Below are 18452 nucleotides of genomic sequence, written 5' to 3'. Positions count from 1 at the left end.
GGATTGAACTGAATGTTGGATACAGAATGTGACTACCACTTGGTGGCAGTGCCTTGCTTCAAGACACAAGTCTTCATTAACATTTTAATTCTGGAACTGAGTAGTGATTTGTGCAAGGGGGAGTTAGATGTAGGTTAAAATAAAACCAATATATATGTTAAAAGTGCAGAATTCTGTGAATTCAGAGATGGCCTTGAACATGCAGCATCATGGCCACACACATACACAAACCCCAGTTCTAGGTATAATGGAATTTGTGGCTTATCTGACTTGGTGGTCCACCTCGTATGGTTTCCAGGTAAAACCAGGAAGCAAGTGGTCACTTGTCTGGGTATGTCTGACAAATGAGGCTTAAAAGTAACCTATCAGAATGTTCATACCTCTTACAAGTCTTTTTTCTGATTTTCCATTTCTGATTAAATGTTTAGAGAGAAATTGTTATTTGCATATGAAGGAAGTTTAGGTTGTTTGCATATACAGAAAGGATTCCTTTCCTAGTGGTAACAGGCAAAATCACATATGCAATAAGTTTTCAGTACCTCTCCCTCCTTTGGAAGCCAGTTTGTGATCAGTATTGTAGTACAGCGCTAACTAAAAGCAGTTCTCATGTTCATTTTCCCTATTCTTTGCAGTGGCTGTTTCACAAGAAACATTTAATTTGGACATGGCGGTAGTAGAACTGATAAGTCCATAAAAGTTATAAGCATTCCCTACCACCACCAAAATAAGCCCCACCTACTTGTCAGTTGAGGGATCACAAAGATACTTCACATTTTTCCCTTGCCTGTTGCTGATTAGCACCAACATTTAGCATCTTTGGGCAGCTGTCAGTATTGCAGCACGCTGGCAGGGTTTTATAATGCTGCATGCTCTGCCCTCTGACTGAGAAGGACTTGGTGGCTGGGTCAAGCTACTAGTAAAATTACTCACAGTGCCTCTATGTAGCATCAGTCTGGGACTGTGTGGAAATCTAAAATGGCAGCCTAGGCAATCAACTCTGCTACTGCCTGTCACTGCTGTTGTTTAGGGTTTGCCATATGCCCTCTTTTTCCAGGACATGTCCTCTTTTTCATGGGTAGAAGCATTATAGTGGTTCATAGTTAAAAGTAGAAGTCGGCAAATGTGTCCTCTTTTTTGCACTTCAAAATATGGCAACCCTAAGTTTGGATCCACTGACAGGAGGAAGAGGTTGAAAAACTGGGCGTCTTCTACAATAAGTAGCACTTCATCAATAATTACAGTTCGTCAATATCCAGACATTTTAATATGGGGAGAACAAATGTTTTTAGATTTTTGGATATGCCCAATAAAAACAGAATGTATACGTACATTTGCTATGTATACGCACCCAAGAATGAGTCTGAAGCTCAGTTGAGTTTACTTCCAAAAACAAGGTTGAATTTTAAGTCTATCAATGGATAAAAATGGGATTTCATTTTAGTAGTCTGTTTTTTGTGTGCCATTTTCAAAACTAGAGCTCTGCACTGAATCAGGATTTTTGTTTGTGGAGCAGTGTCTATTCTGCTGTTTTCTATGTAGACTCAGAGGTTGGCTTTGTTTACAGAAATTCACTATCATGAATTTCAGTTTTCATATGAAACAAGTATCTGGCAAAGATAAGGTTAAAACGTAATGATATTTTTTGATAGAAAAAAATGATTAATTTGAATCTCAGCAGTGCCATTCATACATTTCTTCATAATTTTTTATCCGTAAATATTTGAGTATACAATTTCAAGGGGGTATCAGTGCTAGTCTGTTGCAGCAAAAGCAACAAAGAGATGTGTGCTACCTCTAAAGGCTAACACATTTTATTACGACAAGCTTTTGTGTACTAGAATATCAGTCACAATATGATTAAGTGGACTCCAGTCCACAGAAACTTTTTTCAGAATTAATTTTGTCTTGAGTATAGAGGGCTTTTTTCTCTTGACCCACTAGAAAACAATAAAATATACACTCCTGTATTGAAATAATTTAAGCAAAGACTTCTGGAAGATAGATGTCAGGATGCAGATTTGAACAGCAGAGGCCATCAACATGCGCAGTTGCTTGGTTTGTCTGTGTCTTCTTCCTCTCCCCCTTTACTAATCTACTTACTGTATTTATAGGCTTCTCTCTTACAAAGTTCTTGGGGGATCTTACAGTAAAAATCAAATTAAATTACAATTGAACAGCAATAAAAAAAAATGGCAAAAGGATAAACACAGCACAAAATTATTCAGAGAGCATAAACGGCTTAAAACTAGCAGATTAATAAAGCCAGAGAAAATAAAAAAGACATTTTCCTGCTGCTGAAATGATACCCAGGAAGTAGCATCTGACAGACTTATCATGGGAGAACATTCTATCATGAGCCACCACTGAAAAGGCCTCTGTCTTATACAGTGTTGGAAACTGGGATAGAAAAACTAGGAGGCAAATGGCTCTTGTGACCTGGGTTTGCAAGACTTTTCAAATATTATTCACATAAGTGACACATTGTTAATATCACATTTTTAACGGAAATTGTTTACACATTTTTAAATTGGTGTTTACAATAAAAATATTGGTACCATACTTCAGTTTTCAAAACACTCTACTCTTTATTGTTAAACTCCTTAACATATTGTCTACCCTTAGCATATACTTCGAGGCTTCAAAGCACATACATTTAATTGTTGAGTGTCAACCAGGTGTAAAAAATAACATCCATGCTTTTGAAGATGCTCGCAAATGGAGAATCTTTAGGCGCAAAATGTGCCTGGCGCCCTGCTAATTTCAAACCCTACTCTTATAACCTTTTGCCACATCGTAGTTGGTGGAGGCATTCAGGGAAGAGCCTCCAGAGAAGATCTCATGGTCTGGATAGGGACCATGGTGAAAAGCCTGAAGGTCCTTGCTCAATTGCACTTCCACTGAACTGAAAAATAGCTTGCTTCTGGGGATGCCTTGCTACACAAATAGTTTTAGGTTGCTTTTGGTAGCTCACCAGGTAGTAAACATTTTATATTGTTATATCAAAACTGTTGTTTTTATAACTCTTTGAAGTCAGACTAAAGCTTACAATGTATAAAGTTTTTTTTTAAAAAAACCTTTTACAGGAATGAAACCTCATTCAACTTCTTATTTATTCTATAACCATTGTGAAATGTGGAGGGAGGGAAGTTACCTTACAGAAGCATAAATCTCTGCACTGACAGGAATCTTTCTTAGCATTGCATTGGATACGAACCTAAAACTTGTATTTTCAATCAGCTTTCTTTTTTAGCAGATCAGATTACTTACACATTTGGCTGGTCTAATAAAGGTATTGCCCTACTGGAGTTTTTGGAACATTACTACATTTGGGTTTTTTTTATCACTGATCATGTTTGATTTTTCTTTCATTTTTTTTGTGAACTAGTACTATATAGGCACTATATAAGTATCTCTTGTTTTGATCTTAACAGCGGCTGATACTGAAAATGCCGCTTCCGTTTTGGATGTTTTAAAATTAACATAAAGAATGGATGTTACAGAAACATCTAGGGATGTGGCCTTAAATTATTGAAATTTATACTAAACGGATCTCTCAGCAATAGTAAGTGCAACAAAAATTGAGTATGTAATAAGCAAAAACTTGTTAGCAGCTTTAATGAGTGTTGAATCGCAGCTAGAGGAAACTGCTGGTTATTTGCCACTGAAAAGATATTCATTTTAAATATAGTCATGTGACAAAGGTGCATACTAAGTAAGTTCTTAGTTCAGAAAACAATTTTTTTAGTTCTTGACATTTCACTACTCTAAATGGAAAACTCTATAGTGTTAATTTAGCTTGAGGCACTTTTACCTTTTACAAATAGGTTGGTTTTGTTAATGGAACATACATAATGCATGCTACTTAAGTTCAAAGAGAAGAACCCATCTTTTTATAGTTAAACTTTAAAGGCTCTGGTAATGTTAAGTTTTAAAGTACTTGTACCTGTTGTTAAGAAGTGCTTAACTTTGTTTTATTCTTAATGCTACAACATCAAATGAAGTTTTCTGGGTAACATCTCTGGCAATTAGAAGTATGTAGCCTCATTTTTGGAGGTCATGGAAATACTTCACGTATGCTCAAAGGAGAAAAATTAATTTGACAAATGCTCTAGGGATTCTTAAGTGAACCATATAGATTTCTCATGCCAAACTACTTCTGAAAACGAATACTACTTTATGTTCAAAATCTTTCTTGCATATTAATCACTGACTTGGAACTCTGCCCTCCTTATGTTAGCTGTTCCTGATTCAAGTTTGCAGTAGAAACTGGCATGTTTTCATAAATTTGAGACCTTTTTGACTTGTAGTTGCATGAACACCATAACACCATGGGAAGTATTCTCATATAAACAAGACATTACAACTTTTTAATGCTTTGTGCCCTGATAACTTGAAATTGAACTTTTCATCCACTTGTTAGTGAGCACCAAATCACTAACAGTTTTAAACCTAGTGGCCTTAGTCCATTATCGATAATATGATTGAGTGCTGTGAGCCATCACATATTTAGTGGGGTAGGAGAGATGAAAATATTGTCAATGTATTTCACATCTGGCAACCAATGCGTCCCTTTGATTTCAGATAAGTACATGGGTAGATGAGTCTGAAAAGCTTGGGACACAATTTTTTGCGGCCCTCTAGCTTCTGTGGTTGGTTCATTTACCAGAAGTAATGTATTTAGTGTTAACTCTGGAAGTGTATACTCGATTTTGACCAAACGAAGCCTGGTCTGCCCGTGTACTTTCTGAAACTAAAGGGGTACATTGGTTACTAGATGTGATTTTTTTCCTAGCTCTCCTACTCCACTAATTGAACCTTTCCTAGAATCAGCCTTTGAGGATTCTTCTATTGACACACTCTTCTGATTACACTCTGCATAATCAGTCACCAAAGCTACTATCAACCTCAAATCCCCCCGCCCACCCAAGCATAATTTAGAGCTCAAATTTCTTAAAGATTATTGTGCTTTTGTTAGTGAATCACCTGCTTGACTAGTGAATTACCTGTAACAACAACAGCTGCAACATTTTTTGCATGCCAACTGTATTAAGCAGCATATGCGCAATCACCATATGCATGAGTTGGTCAGACAAAACAGTTACATGAAATGCATTGTTACTGTGATTCTCGTGTCATTGACAGAGATGACACCTGCCCCTTTTCTTGATGGCAGGCCCTATCATTTCTGAGGTGTCTTCTCTCAACTTGTCCAAGACCAGTTGGCTGTGTTTCTAGACTCCAGTTAGGATTTGATGAACTCAAGTTCTGCAAGGAAGAGAGAGGTATTTGGGGATGTTCATTCCGCTGTGGTTTCCGTTTCCAAGCAGTTTCAAACAGTGTAGGCATTTGAGTAGGCAATGTCTAATAGATTGGAGAAATGAACTTTGGTTGCTGTTTGATTATATATTTGGAAGCGTATCATTACAGGTATTCACACCACCTTTAGTTTCAGTGTAATATAGGGTGATCTCAGGCTTAGGTTTGTGGTCTGAGATTGCTGCTTCTTCATTTATTTTGTATACATATATACCCCAACCTTCTGGTACCTGTGCACCACTTAAAGTAGTGAACAACAATTAAAATCAGCCATAAAATACAGTTTTGAAGAAAGTGTCCGATTTTACAAAGCTGCTTAACCAAGTCATGCTGTTGATCTCTTTAGGTTGGTATTGTCTACATAGATTCATAGCAGCTGTCCAGGGTTTCAAACAGGTATCTTCCCCAGTCCTACTTGAAAATGCTGTGGTCTCAACCTGGGACCTTCTACATACAAAGCACTTAACCCACCATTGAGTAATGGCTTGCTGCTGAGACTTCAGAATTTGCAAGGAATTTCTTAGGTCTTCCTTCCTTCCTTCCTTCCTTCCTTCCTTCCTTCCTTCCTTCCTTCCTTCCTTCCTTTTTGATGTGCCAACCATAGTCTGGGTTCTCTTAGCTAATCCTATGGACAATTAAAATGTTAGCAATTGTTACTTTCCATCCAGAACCCTGTAAATTTGGTGTTGGTAACTCAACCATTGTCCTGATTTTTTCAACCACGGTCCATTCTTAAATTTTATGATTTACTTACTAAAAACATTTAGGCCAATCTGAGGGTGGGGCACCTAATAATTAAAACAATTTTGAGAAGGGATAAGCCCTCTCCCACAAATACACATCAGTAATTTTAAAACAGCAGAGTGGTTGTACTACATTGTTCAGCATCACAATCAACAAGTCACAATGACCTAAGAGACCAACCAGGTGTTGATCTGGTGCTGAAAAGAAAAGAAAATTAGCGACAGACATGCCTCGGGTTTAGAGCTGTTGGGCTGCTTGATTATAAAGATGACAGATGCAACTCTCAACTGCATATTTTGGAAAACTCTTACTGTAAACAGAGGGAAGGGGTCATCTAAAGGTTCTTGATTGAGAGCTGCCATTAAGCCTGGCCACCTGCTGAGGTGAGGACACAAGCATTTGCAGATGCAGTTAGGGTGAAAATGACCCCCAAAGCAAATCAGTAAGACACTCAGCAAATCACAAATATGAATTGGGGAGGGGGTGGGTGCACATAAAAGTTAGCTTTTACGTGATGGGAAAAAAATGAATTGAAAGTTCGTAAAGGGGTGCTGTAAACCTGTTGGTTCAACTGATTCCTGACGCCAAATGTAGTGAGTGATCTAAAGCAGGGATGTCCAACAGGTTGATCGTGGTCGATCGCTGGGTCCCTTTCCCTAGTGTTGGTAAACTAGAATCTGGGCCCGCCCCCTTGCCCCACCCTCCATTGTTGCACGATCTGCCAAATGGAAGATGGAGTTTACTCAGAGAGGCTGTTTGTCTCCTCAGCGATCTGTTGGTGAGTGTCTGTTTCCCTTTCTTCCTACAATGGCCAAATGGCCAACAGCCTTGAACTCCCCAAAAATGGGGCTTTTCTCCTCCCTTTAAAAAAGCTCAACAACTTTGCCCTGAACCACCTGAAAACGGGGGTAGTTCACCACCAGTTTTTAATTCTGTGAGTAGATCACAGGCTCTTGGGAGTTGGCCACCCTGATCTAAAGGAAAGTGAGTAATTCGTCTTACTATATTATGAAAATACAGTTTTATTTCACTCTCTGTGCACTTTCATCACAAATCAGCTTCTTGAGCCGTGCTCTGAAATTGGTTTTCTTAAACCAATCATATTTAATAAGATCAAGGGCATTTTGTCCATGTTTGGACAACTTACAGTTAATTTAAGATGGAAGTGAAATCTTTCAAGTTCTTCCTTGTGACTGTTTCTGAGTCCAAGTTTGGTTCTCATAACACTAAGGCACAGATTACTGTTGTGTCTGAATAGGACTGAAAGTGTCATACCTTCTGCCCATTCAAGAGCTACTTCATCCCTTATATTAGTGCATTGTATGAGAAAAGTAAAACTAAACCACTGAAGCTCCTTCGTGTGATAGAAAATCATGGGTTAGTGTTGAATTTGAATTGGGCCCATGGTAGCATTAGCGTAACATTCAGATTTGCGTACTGCTGGGTGGTTCCCTGTGGTCTATTTATATTTTGACCTTTTTAAATGTAGGCATGGATTCAAAGGGGTCCTTACAGAGGCAGCAGGTGTGTTATGTTTATGGAGGGGCTTTTGTACTGCTCATGTTAGAGCATTGTATGAGGACAACAACGGAAGCATGAGAACAATAACAGAACCTGCCTGTTACAGCACTGTATGAACTTTTTTTGCTAGCACTTGCACAAGCATTTACATAGCTGCGCTGGTGGCTATTTTCATTCTGCTCATGGTTCTTTGGATCCAACCCATGGTGCTTTCTAATTGAATATGACAAACCTTTAACTGTAACTGCTAGTGGGCAACTAGCATAACATTTAATTTGGTTATGTGGCTAAATGAGCTAGCATTTGAATGAGGACACTGTTATCATTTGTGTAACCATATTACACAGAAAAGGTTGCCATTATGAAATAGGTATTCAGTGAATATTAACCTACTTGTAATAAATACAATTAATAATGTACATAAAAGAATAAAATTAAGTGCATTTTGTTACAAAGAATTCTTAATGAACAGAAAGTGGGCAGCATAGATATGACAGGAAGGTTGAATCTAATCTGAATTACGAAGTGACCTAGGAAGTTTGCTCAGAGGGGATTACGGAATAATTATGTTAATATGCAATTATCACCTCATTTCTTCTGTAGTAACCTCAAGATGTAGTGTAGTAAGGGTGTTATAGCAAGTGCTGATAGTTTGCAAAAATACTGATGTTTGAGATTTCCGAGACAATGAGACTAGCCTGAGGCGGTTAAGTGATGATCTGTCATCTTGAAGACAGATCTGACCTTTGTGCTTCATTTCTTAAAGCTTACATTATATGGCTACAGGCAGCTATAGCTGCAGAACTCATTAAGGGTTCTCCCCCCCCCAAAAAAAATTAAAATGTTTATGCAAAAAACGAGGATATTTTAGAGAAGTTTGTTTTTAGGTTTTGAAAAGGAGAAAATAGAGAAATGGTTATTCAAGCATTGCAACACTGAGTAGTGTTACAGTTATAGAAATCTGAAGTAAATCTAGGTTTGTAGTTGGAGCTACCTTCTCTTTAGGATTTTGAATAGAAAGCTAGCACATATTCAGCACATCTCAGGTGTTACAGTTACTCTTTAATGTGTCGTCCTATCAGTGTTCAAAGTGCAAAAGAACCCAAGTTGATGGAAGGCTCTCAAATCCAATAGAAGCTTCCATGAGTGGAACTTGGATTTTTGCTGCTCCCCGCTTTCCTTTGCAGCCCCCCCCATATGCTCTAGATCAGGGGTCAGCAAACGTTTTCAGCAGGGGGCCGGTCCACTGTCCCTCAGACCTTGTGGGGGGCCGGACTATATTTTGAAGGGGGAAAAAGAACGAATTCCTATGCCCCACAAATAACCCAGAGATGCATTTTAAATAAAAGCACACATTCTACTCATGTAAAAATACGCGGATTCCCGGACCGTCTGCGGGCCAGATTTAGAAGGCGATTGGGCCGGATCCGGCCCCTGGGCATTAGTTTGCCTACCCCTGCTCCTGATGATTGAGGGAACCCTTTGAACGGCATGGGGGGTGATGGAAGAGGCTGCAGGAGGGAAGGGGGAATTGGCGAGCCCTCCTTCTGCTGGATTGGAGAACCTTTTGCCAATGAAGGTGGACACAGCTGAAGAGTGTAGGCTGAAAGCATGCTTTGCTCAAAGAAATCTTTACTAGATGTATTTCCCTTCAGGCTGAAAATAATATTGAAATGTATTGACGTGACAATTTGAGGCATGTGCTGATGACCTGAATGGGTTGGGTATTATCCCTCATAACTTGACAGAGGCAGAAGAGCAAAGAACTCTGGGAAGCAGGCCCTCCAATTTCTCTCTCTTGCCTGATGGATCAGATCCATTTCCCCCATTTATGTTTGACCTTTCCTTAAGCTTAAGTTCTTCTACTTTCAAATATTCTTTTTTACTGATTGCTTCTGGTGCTTTCTGGTTCCCTCTTATTCCCCTTTCACTTTCCTACTGTATTTTATTTCTGACTTTACAGTGGTGCCCCGAGAGACGAAATTAATTCGTTCTGCGAGTTTTTTCGTTCTACGAGGTTTTTCGTCTTGCGAAGCACCAATGTGTATTGACGGTTTCCCATAGGAATGCATTGGCGGTTTAAAAAAAAAAAGGCGCAAGACGTTTCGTCTTGCGAAGCAAGCCCATAGGGAAATCCCTCTTGTGAAGCAACTTAGAAAACGGAAAACTCTTTCGTCTTGCGAGTTTTTCGTCTTCCGAGGCATTCGTCTTGCGGGGCGCCACTGTACTTGTGTTTTCCTTTCCTCCGCTGAGATAAACAAAAAACATTTTAATGTGGTGCGTTGTCATATAAGATTGTAGCCAAAGTGTATTATAAATTTCTAATGGATTCAGTTGTGGTTTTTTAAGATAAAATGCTTGCTAAGGAAAGATAAGCATCTGTCAGTTCTACTATTTTGAAAAACAAGCAAGTTGTACCTTTATAAAAGGAGTTTGGTGGATTTTTTTTTTAATGCAATCTTACCAACATGAAGCCACATTTCACACAGCAGGACTAATTTGATACATAGGGTTCAATAGCATACTACCTCATTCCTGGCTTTCGTGAAATGTCTGCATAACTTCACTTCTTTATTTCTTCTATTTAGTAACAGAATCTTGTTTCGGCTGGCATCTCATTATTTCTTATTTTCTCAAACAGAGTTTTTCCACACAAATATTCTTTATTAATCTTAATTTAATATTCATATTGAACAACAGCTTGCATTAATGCAGAGTGCACCTTTAAATGTGAATCCATCAATCTGTATTTCATTATTCTCTTGCTCTACAAGTTGTCAGATAATAATACTGTTTAGTACTGGGGGGTTTTTAGAGTTAAAATAGAATTAAACTAAAGGCACCCTTGGCCAAGAAGCCAAATTCATAATTTGTGTGGATTTAAAAGGGCAGTTTGTGACTTTTACAATCACAATTTTAATTTCGTACCAAAGTCCATACTGCAGACTATTTGACATCAGAAGTGTCCTGAAAAAGTCATAAACGCCATGAAGTCCATCATGTCAATTCCACAATCTATGCTTGCCCTCTCAACCATTTAGGTTGAGTGACTATGAACTGAACTATCATGACCTATATGGACCGCAGATTGGATGTGCAGTAAGCCTGCAACTTAATTTGGGGTTACGTTTTGGGGTTCCCGTCTAAACCAAAATCCCATATCGTCAAAACGCATTGGGTTCAAGGGTGGCTGGGATTGTCAAAATGTTTTAGCCTGGACACCCACCTCATTCTGCCCCCTTTTATTTTTATAGATTTTTTTTTGCCAAGCACGTAAAACTGAATGTGCACAAGTTAAACGCATGTCAGTTGTGGGCTTGCTGTACTGCATGTGATCCAGCACTAACTTGGTTTTGGCACATGGGAAAACATCTCTCTGTTAAAAAAAAAAAAATTCTGGATTCTTTTGACAGATAAAATCTGTTTTGATATTAAAATCTTTCTGTTCCTACAAGTTCGTTTAAATTAAAAATCTGAGTCAGTTGAAAAGGCCTCGTTGCTTGTGAACAAAATTCTATGTGGTTTAGACAAAAGGGTTATGTTTAGTTATTAACCTCAGACAATATTGTCTATAAAAGTCATACTTTTTATATGCATAAGGAGAAACAACATTTCATGCAGACTTGCTTCAGGTTCTCTTGAAACCTTTCTGATAATGATAATTGCAGTCTCCAAGCAAATATGATATTCTTAGTTTACCACCCTGCTGTTCAGGGGGTACCAACAAAGTTGCTTTAAATGGGAAGCGTCTGTTCTTTCTCTGAACCCCTAACACCAGAACAGATGGATAGAACATGAAACGTGAAAGGTTTTACCTCAGAGGTGGCAACAGTGAAGCCACTCATTAACACTGAATTTACCACTTCGTTAGCAACGTTGCTTCCTGTTGAGAAAAGCTAATATAGACTCTCAAATTGACTGAGCATACATTTGTCTACTTCTGTGAGTGTAATAAGTTGGAGAAAATACAAATCTTTCTACTGCATAAACATCACCAAACATCTAAAACTTAATTCCTGTACTTAAGTTTTCAAGATACCTTGGACTTTTGCTTTCATTTCTCTAACATTTTATACTGCTTTTTAATAGTACTTTCATGCCCATTTTTAACCTTTGTCTATGTGATGTTCCTACTGGGTGCTGCATTATCACCATTTTAGGGTGATAACATTTAGTTCAATTTATTAGAGGAGTCTACTTTTATTCATTTGTAAACCTGTTAATATACAAATGCAATGAATATTAAAAGCAAAGTTATTAAAACTTAGGTATAGCTTTATAAAGCTTAATGAAGACTAGAGTGTAGATAAATTTCAAGATATTTCAGTGCAAGATCCTTAAATATTTGACTTTGTTTTCAGCCCCTCATCAGTATGGAAATATTGATTATTCAATACTTAAATAAATTGAAAGTATTGGCCTGAATTTAATCAGATGCAAGACTGCTAAGTGCTGTAACAATATTATAACAACCTTTAAATGTTTTTGTATTTGGAAAATGAGTTAAGATGATTTTGCCAACCATAAATGATTTGTCTGTTAAGTAACTGAGAAACTTTAACCTTAGTAGCGTTAAAGTATCGCTTTATTGTGTGATAATTGTTGTGCCAATTTTATTGGTTAGAAAGCAGGTTAGGAGGAGCAAGACAATTTATTGTTTAGACTCCTTGCTGACTTCGCTCTCTTAAAATATATTGAGAGATCTGTACTTATTATCTTGGAATATTTTATCTAAAAATGTCTATGAATTAAGTCACAATTGTTGAGAACCAGAGAGCCATGTTAAGCAGAGATGACACTTGCATGTAGCAGGGTGAAGCGATGTTCCTTATGCAGCACCATGAGGAAAGGATAGATGCAGGAATTGGTGTCTAAATGATGCAGCAAGACTTTTAAGAATCTGTAGGCCACAGTGGAGAATATGGAATAAGGTGGGGTGATATTAAGTGGACTGGGAGCTGAGAAACCAGTGTTAAAATCAGCCATGAAACTCACTGTATGACCATGTGCCAGTCACTGTCACTCACTCTGATCTGCCTCACAGGGCTGTTGTGAGGATAACATGCAGAAAAGGAGACTAATGAATGTCACATTGAGCTCATTGGAAGAAGGTGGAATGGATGCTGATAAATAAGGAACAGCCAAAATTAAAAGTTCAGGCAGCTTGTCTCTCGTTTTCAGTTGGGGGCAGGTTTGGAATCACGAAAAAGCCTTACTTAAAAATCAAATCAGGGACAGAATCAGAATATTCAGCCCCCAAACACTGGACTTCACATGTAGGTCCTCAGCAAATCTAGTGTGTGCCTGCAGGTGCTGGATGTGTACTGAAACACTAAAACATACACATAAAGATTTCAACTATATTTATACTTAAAACATGATAGAGAAATTGGTTTTTATCAGGCTAAAAACAAAAAAGTTGGAATTCTGTTTTCTTTGATCTGTCTCTGATTTAGTGGCGGGAATAAAAAATTAGGCTTCCTTAGAGTAGACCCATTGAAATCAATGGGGCCAAGATACAAGTTTGTAATAACCAAGAGTTTTGTGGCATGCTAAAAGATTGTTATGGCATAAGTCACAATGTAGTTTGGCAAGTCCGCTGTATGTCTGGATCTAACATAATACGTTTTTCTGCTTTCCTTTAGGAGACTTGTAAAAATTGTTGTTTTTTCAGTATTCATTAGAAGTAACATAACATTTCCATGACTCTTGAAACTGAGTTTTTAAATTTGGCATAATTTCCCCTGAAATTAGCTTCTTTAATTAATAGTGTGTGTATTAGTGGTCTTACAGTGAATGGTCAGCTTAGTAATTAAAATGCTTTTTAACTGATCCAGATTTAAACATAAAAATGTTTTAATATATTATAAAAACTGCCTATCTCAGATACATAGAAAAAAGTTCTAATAAGGATTTCTTTGCTTTTATTCTAGCATAAATGTGCTTAATGGGCAGAGCAGACCAGCAGTATGGATGAAACGGAGATCGATACTCAGATCATTGGTGCTAAAGGACTGCTAGATGACAGCAGCTTCATTTCTGAGAAGCAGAGCAGCCTTCTCAAATCACAAGAGAGTGAAACATCATTTCAGAAAAATACGTTAACTCTGCCTGAAGAGCTATCAAGGGACAAGTCTGAAAAAGCCTTAAGCGGAGGCCAAACGTCTCTATTTATACACTCTAGTGCTCCTACTGTTTCAAGTGAAAACTTTCTTCTGCCTACAGGAACTGCTGTTAATGGACCAGTTTCACACTCCACTTCCATTATGAAGAAAGGCAGCATTTCATTAACCACTGCACAAACTGTGGGCCATCAAGCAGATTCTTGCTCCGCTGGGACGGTGGCACATGATCACCAACTTCCCACAAAGACTTCAACCCAAAATTCAAGTCCACACCAACATTTGTTTTTGTTACCTGAAGCAGCTCATGCTAAGAACCTGACACATTCCATAAAAAATCTACCTCCCTCTGCTTCAGTTGCTTGTGACACACAGCCATCTATACGAAAAAGCATAAAACCAGATAGCACTTTAGTAAGCCAAGTAGACATGTGTGAGGATAGCAAAAGCTCGCTAGAAAAAGATGGCGGTAGCAAATCACTAACAGCCACATCCTCAGGTACAGGTGACTTCAGAACTGAAAGTGATGCAAACTGGGACCCACAGAAAGAGTTTATAGAATTTCTCATGACAAATGAAGAGCCTGTAGAGAAGTCACCAGTCCAGCCTAAAGTGGGCGTACCAAAAAGGAGGAAAAGAAAGATGGATGTTAGCAAAATCACACGTTACACTGAGGACTGTTTTAATGAATCAAATTATACTCATGACAATTCAGAATCGCTAGATACTGAGTTTTTGGAGCAGAGTGAGACTCTACAAGTGATAGAATCTCATAAATTTTCTTTAGCAAAAGTGAAGCCTGAATCAACAGATGAGGAATTGGAAGTTGTAGATGCCATCCAACAGTTGATTTATAACCCCAGTAATAAATGTGCAGGTGATACTTCTCCTATTCACACTAGCACTTTTCTTTCTAATACTCTGTTAAACAAATGTGAACAAGATGAATTGGAACCGCCAACTAATTTCAGTACTGATGAGCCTTCATTTTATCCCTGTACAAAGTGCAATGTGAATTTTAGGGAAAAGAAGCACCTGCACAGGCACATGATGTATCACTTGGATGGCAATAGCCACTTTCGCCATTTAAATGTCCCAAGGCCTTATGCATGTAGGGAATGTGGTCGGACCTTTCGAGACCGCAATTCCCTTCTTAAACATATGATAATTCACCAGGAACGAAGACAGAAACTGATGGAGGAAATTCGTGAGTTGAAAGAGCTTCAGGACGAGGGTAGGAGTGCACGGTTACAGTGTCCACAATGTGTATTTGGTACCAATTGTCCCAAAACCTTTGTGCAGCATGCTAAAACCCATGAGAAGGACAAAAGGTACTACTGCTGTGAAGAATGTAACTTTATGGCAGTGACAGAGAGTGAACTTGAATGTCATCGAGGGATTGCTCATGGGGCAGTGGTGAAATGTTCAATGATCACTGCAGATATAGCTCAGAGAAAATCCCAGAAAAAGGCATTAGCGAAAGATTCCTTCATGGAATCATCCAAAAAATCAGCTGACTATATGTGCAAAATGTGTCCATTCACTACATCAGCCAGAAGCATTTTGAAAAAACACATGGAATACCTGCATCCGACATCATGCCTAGACCCTTTTGGTAGCCGACTTAGACTAGAAAAAAGAAAAGGTCATATTATAGAAGACCCTTTAGATTTTGGTAGCAGGACTAAACATTTCATCAAACAATCATCTGCCTTTCCAAAGAACTCTGTTTTAAAACAAGATATAAAAAGACCATTTGGCTCTGCATTCCAGTCCAGTAACTTTGCAAAACTTCACAAGAGACCCCCCAGGATACAGAAGGCTCGGAAAAGCGTTGCACAGTCAGCTGTAAGTGTGTATGGTCATAGCTCTACAGACAAGCCTATTTTGAATAGAAATAGCACTGGCCAAAAACCTAAATATTTGCATCATTCAGGAAAGCAAAAGACTAGCGTCAGAGCTAGCAATAATTATTTATATAGATACAAACATGAAAGCAATAGGATTAAAAAATCTAGCAGCCCTTATCTTTTACACTTAAAAAGGGAAGCTGCAAGATCTGTCAGGTCCTTACCTTTATTATCTTCAAATAATTCTCATAGATTTATTATGGATTCTCTTAACTATGATGCAAAAAGACCAGGAGTCTATAAAGATAAGCATGTAACTGTAAAAAGGTTGGTTAAAAGATCCAAAAGTGAAGGCTCTGTAAAAGGAGATGATTTGGACAGTTATCCAGACTTTCTACATAAAATGACTGTTGTTGTTTTGCAGAAACTTGCTGGGAAAAAAGACAGCTATGAAACGGAGGATGAAAGTTCATGGGATAATGTTGAACTGTGTGATTACACTACACGGTCTGTGGAGGATGACTCTTACAGTGATATTAATCAGGAGCATGTAAACCTGTTCCCTTTATTTAAAGGTAAAATGGAAGAAGAAACTGGTGGTAAATCCTCTCTTAGATATGAGCAAAATGACGGATTTTATTTTGAGTATTATGAAGATGGCGAAGGTAGCAATTACCTGCATGATTTTCAAGATCCTCATAATTTAGAAAACATAGGCACAACCTTGCCAAAGCATAACTCAGTTTTCCATTGGACTGACTTATCGCTTGAGAAAAAAAACTGTCCATATTGTCCAGCGACTTTTGAAACAGGTGTTGGATTGTCTAATCATGTCCGTGGGCATCTTCACAGAGCTGGGTTAAGTTATGAAGCCCGTCATGTTGTCTCGCCTGAGCAGATAGCAACAAGCGACAAAATGCAGCATTTCAAAAGAACTGTAACAGGAACTCCTGTTAAACGCGTTAGAAAAGGTAAGATTTTTCTTTCCTTATCCTATGCAGGGGGGAGCGGGGTGTATAATAATGTGGTTGTAGGTCTGGCTATGCTACATTCTGCCTCTCATAATAGCTTTTATTTCCATTCAAGGTAGAAACTTTTAATGTCTACGGTTTAAGCAAGTTGGGTCCTTAGTGTCTGACAAATTGATAAATGGATGATTTTTCTTTTTAGCTATTGAGAAATCAGAAAGTTCTTCAGAACACACATGCCAACTCTGTGGAGGTTGGTTTGACACTAAAATAGGATTATCTAATCATGTTCGAGGACACCTGAAAAGGCTTGGCAAAACCAAATGGGATGCACACAAATCTCCAATCTGTGTTCTGAATGAGATGATGCAAAATGAAGAAAAATATGAAAAAATCCTGAAGGCATTGAACAGTCGGCGTATTATTCCCAGACCGTTTGTCGCTCAGAAACTTTCATCAAATGAGTTTTTATCTCAAAATGTTATACCTCTTGAAGCATACCGCAATGGCCTAAAGACTGAAGATATATCTGTATCTGCATCAGAGGAAGAAGGGCTGAGTTTCCTCAATGAATGTGATGAAGCAAAATCAGTACTACATGATGAAAAAAAAAACCAGTCAGTCACACTGATAGAACTTTTGAAAAATAAGAGGTTAGGAGAAGAAAGAAACCCTGATACCTCTCCTCAAAAGATCCATAATCAAACTGCAAGAAAGAGGTTTGTTCAAAAATGTGTTCTTCCATTAGATGAAGACAGTCCTTTGATGTATCAGCCACAAAAAATGGACTTGACTATGCAGTCAGGTAAGAGGCTTGTTACAATTTTAATAACTTGGAAATACATTACAAGATAAATCCCCCCCCCCCGGCCACCCCAATATTCTAAAAGTAATTATTTTCTTTGAGACTGTTTTTCCCCTTTGCAAGGTTCTAGACAGAGAAATATTAATGAAATTAGTTTTAACGTTAAAATTGCCTTAGTTTTCTGCATACAAATTGAGTTCTGAAAAGAGTAGCTTTTGCTCTGTAATGGCTCTTGAAGATGCATATAAAGAGGAAACGAGAACGTCTACTTAGCAAAATATGGTATCACTTAAATAGCAGACACATCTGGGAGAGCCCCTTGATCTTTCTTAGACTGTAAATGTTGCAGATATATAATCGGTTCATAGTGTTAGGATTGTTCTTTTATCTGGTGTAAGTGAATGCACGACTTACTGGTTAACCGGGTGGTGTGTTGTCTGATCTATGCCTAGATTTTATCCCCTGTCAGAGTAACTGTGATGGCCATACCCTGAATACAGCTGTTGCCGTCAACACAAAATCCTTAAAAGTTTTAGATACGTCTCTTAGGAATTGTGCCAACAATTTTATTCCTTTAGACTACTCCCCCCCCCCCCCTATTCTAGCATAGTTTTAGAATGCTCTTCTGAAAGGTGTCTTTCAGTCTTGGCTGTCATGGCTCCGGAAAGCTCTGCTCATCTCCTCCAACACCTCTGCACAGACCTTATTGCAGCTATCTTTTCTCAGTCTAGTTTGAGTGAACGATTTATGTAAACTGCTCTGCGATGAAAGTGCTTGATCTTGTCTTATACCCTTTTATCGTTTTGCTGGTACTTAAAATTATTACGGTGTGATTGATAAAAGTCTTGTTCACTGAGCATTACTTGGTTTGCAGACCCATGTGGTCGACCTGTTGCTGTGTAGTACCGCTATGGACTGTAGGTAAAGGACTGAATGTTAATAATGCCATATAAAAACCCTGGAAAAGTGAGGGTTTTTTTCATGGGGAAGCATTCATATATTTGAATCTATCTGCAGTCTGAGGTTCCTTAATATGGCAACAGGTACAGCACATGAGGCCACCAATTCTTTCTTCTACTTTTGTCTGGTTAGGCACACCAAATTTTGCCTTAGGTGACCATGGCCA

At 38.3% G+C, this 18452-nt stretch overlaps 1 protein-coding gene across 9 annotated transcripts in view; it reads left to right on the top strand.

Moving 5' to 3' along the window:
• Positions 1-18452, top strand: part of ZNF644 (zinc finger protein 644) — a 75866-nt gene that overhangs the window by 39175 nt on the left and 18239 nt on the right. For 5 of the 9 annotated variants that reach the window (XR_014512313.1, XR_014512315.1, XM_083444817.1 and 2 more), the window contains 3 exons: positions 13515-15551; positions 15978-16524; positions 16724-17326. Coding sequence is in view for 6 of the 9 variants with exons in the window: in XM_083444817.1 (XP_083300943.1) it covers positions 13551-15551; positions 15978-16524; positions 16724-17326 (3151 nt within the window). In the remaining 3 variants the exon portion in view is untranslated. Of the gene's footprint in view, positions 1-6365; positions 6503-13514; positions 16525-16723; positions 17327-18452 lie in introns of those variants that run through there. The other 4 variants (XR_014512314.1, XM_083444816.1, XM_083444814.1 and 1 more) reach the window with 2 other exon arrangements.

Source organism: Podarcis tiliguerta, assembly GCF_965153285.1.
Source record: "Podarcis tiliguerta genome assembly, chromosome: 6".
Lineage (NCBI taxonomy): Eukaryota > Metazoa > Chordata > Lepidosauria > Squamata > Lacertidae > Podarcis > Podarcis tiliguerta.
This window is presented reverse-complemented; position numbering and strand designations above follow the sequence as displayed.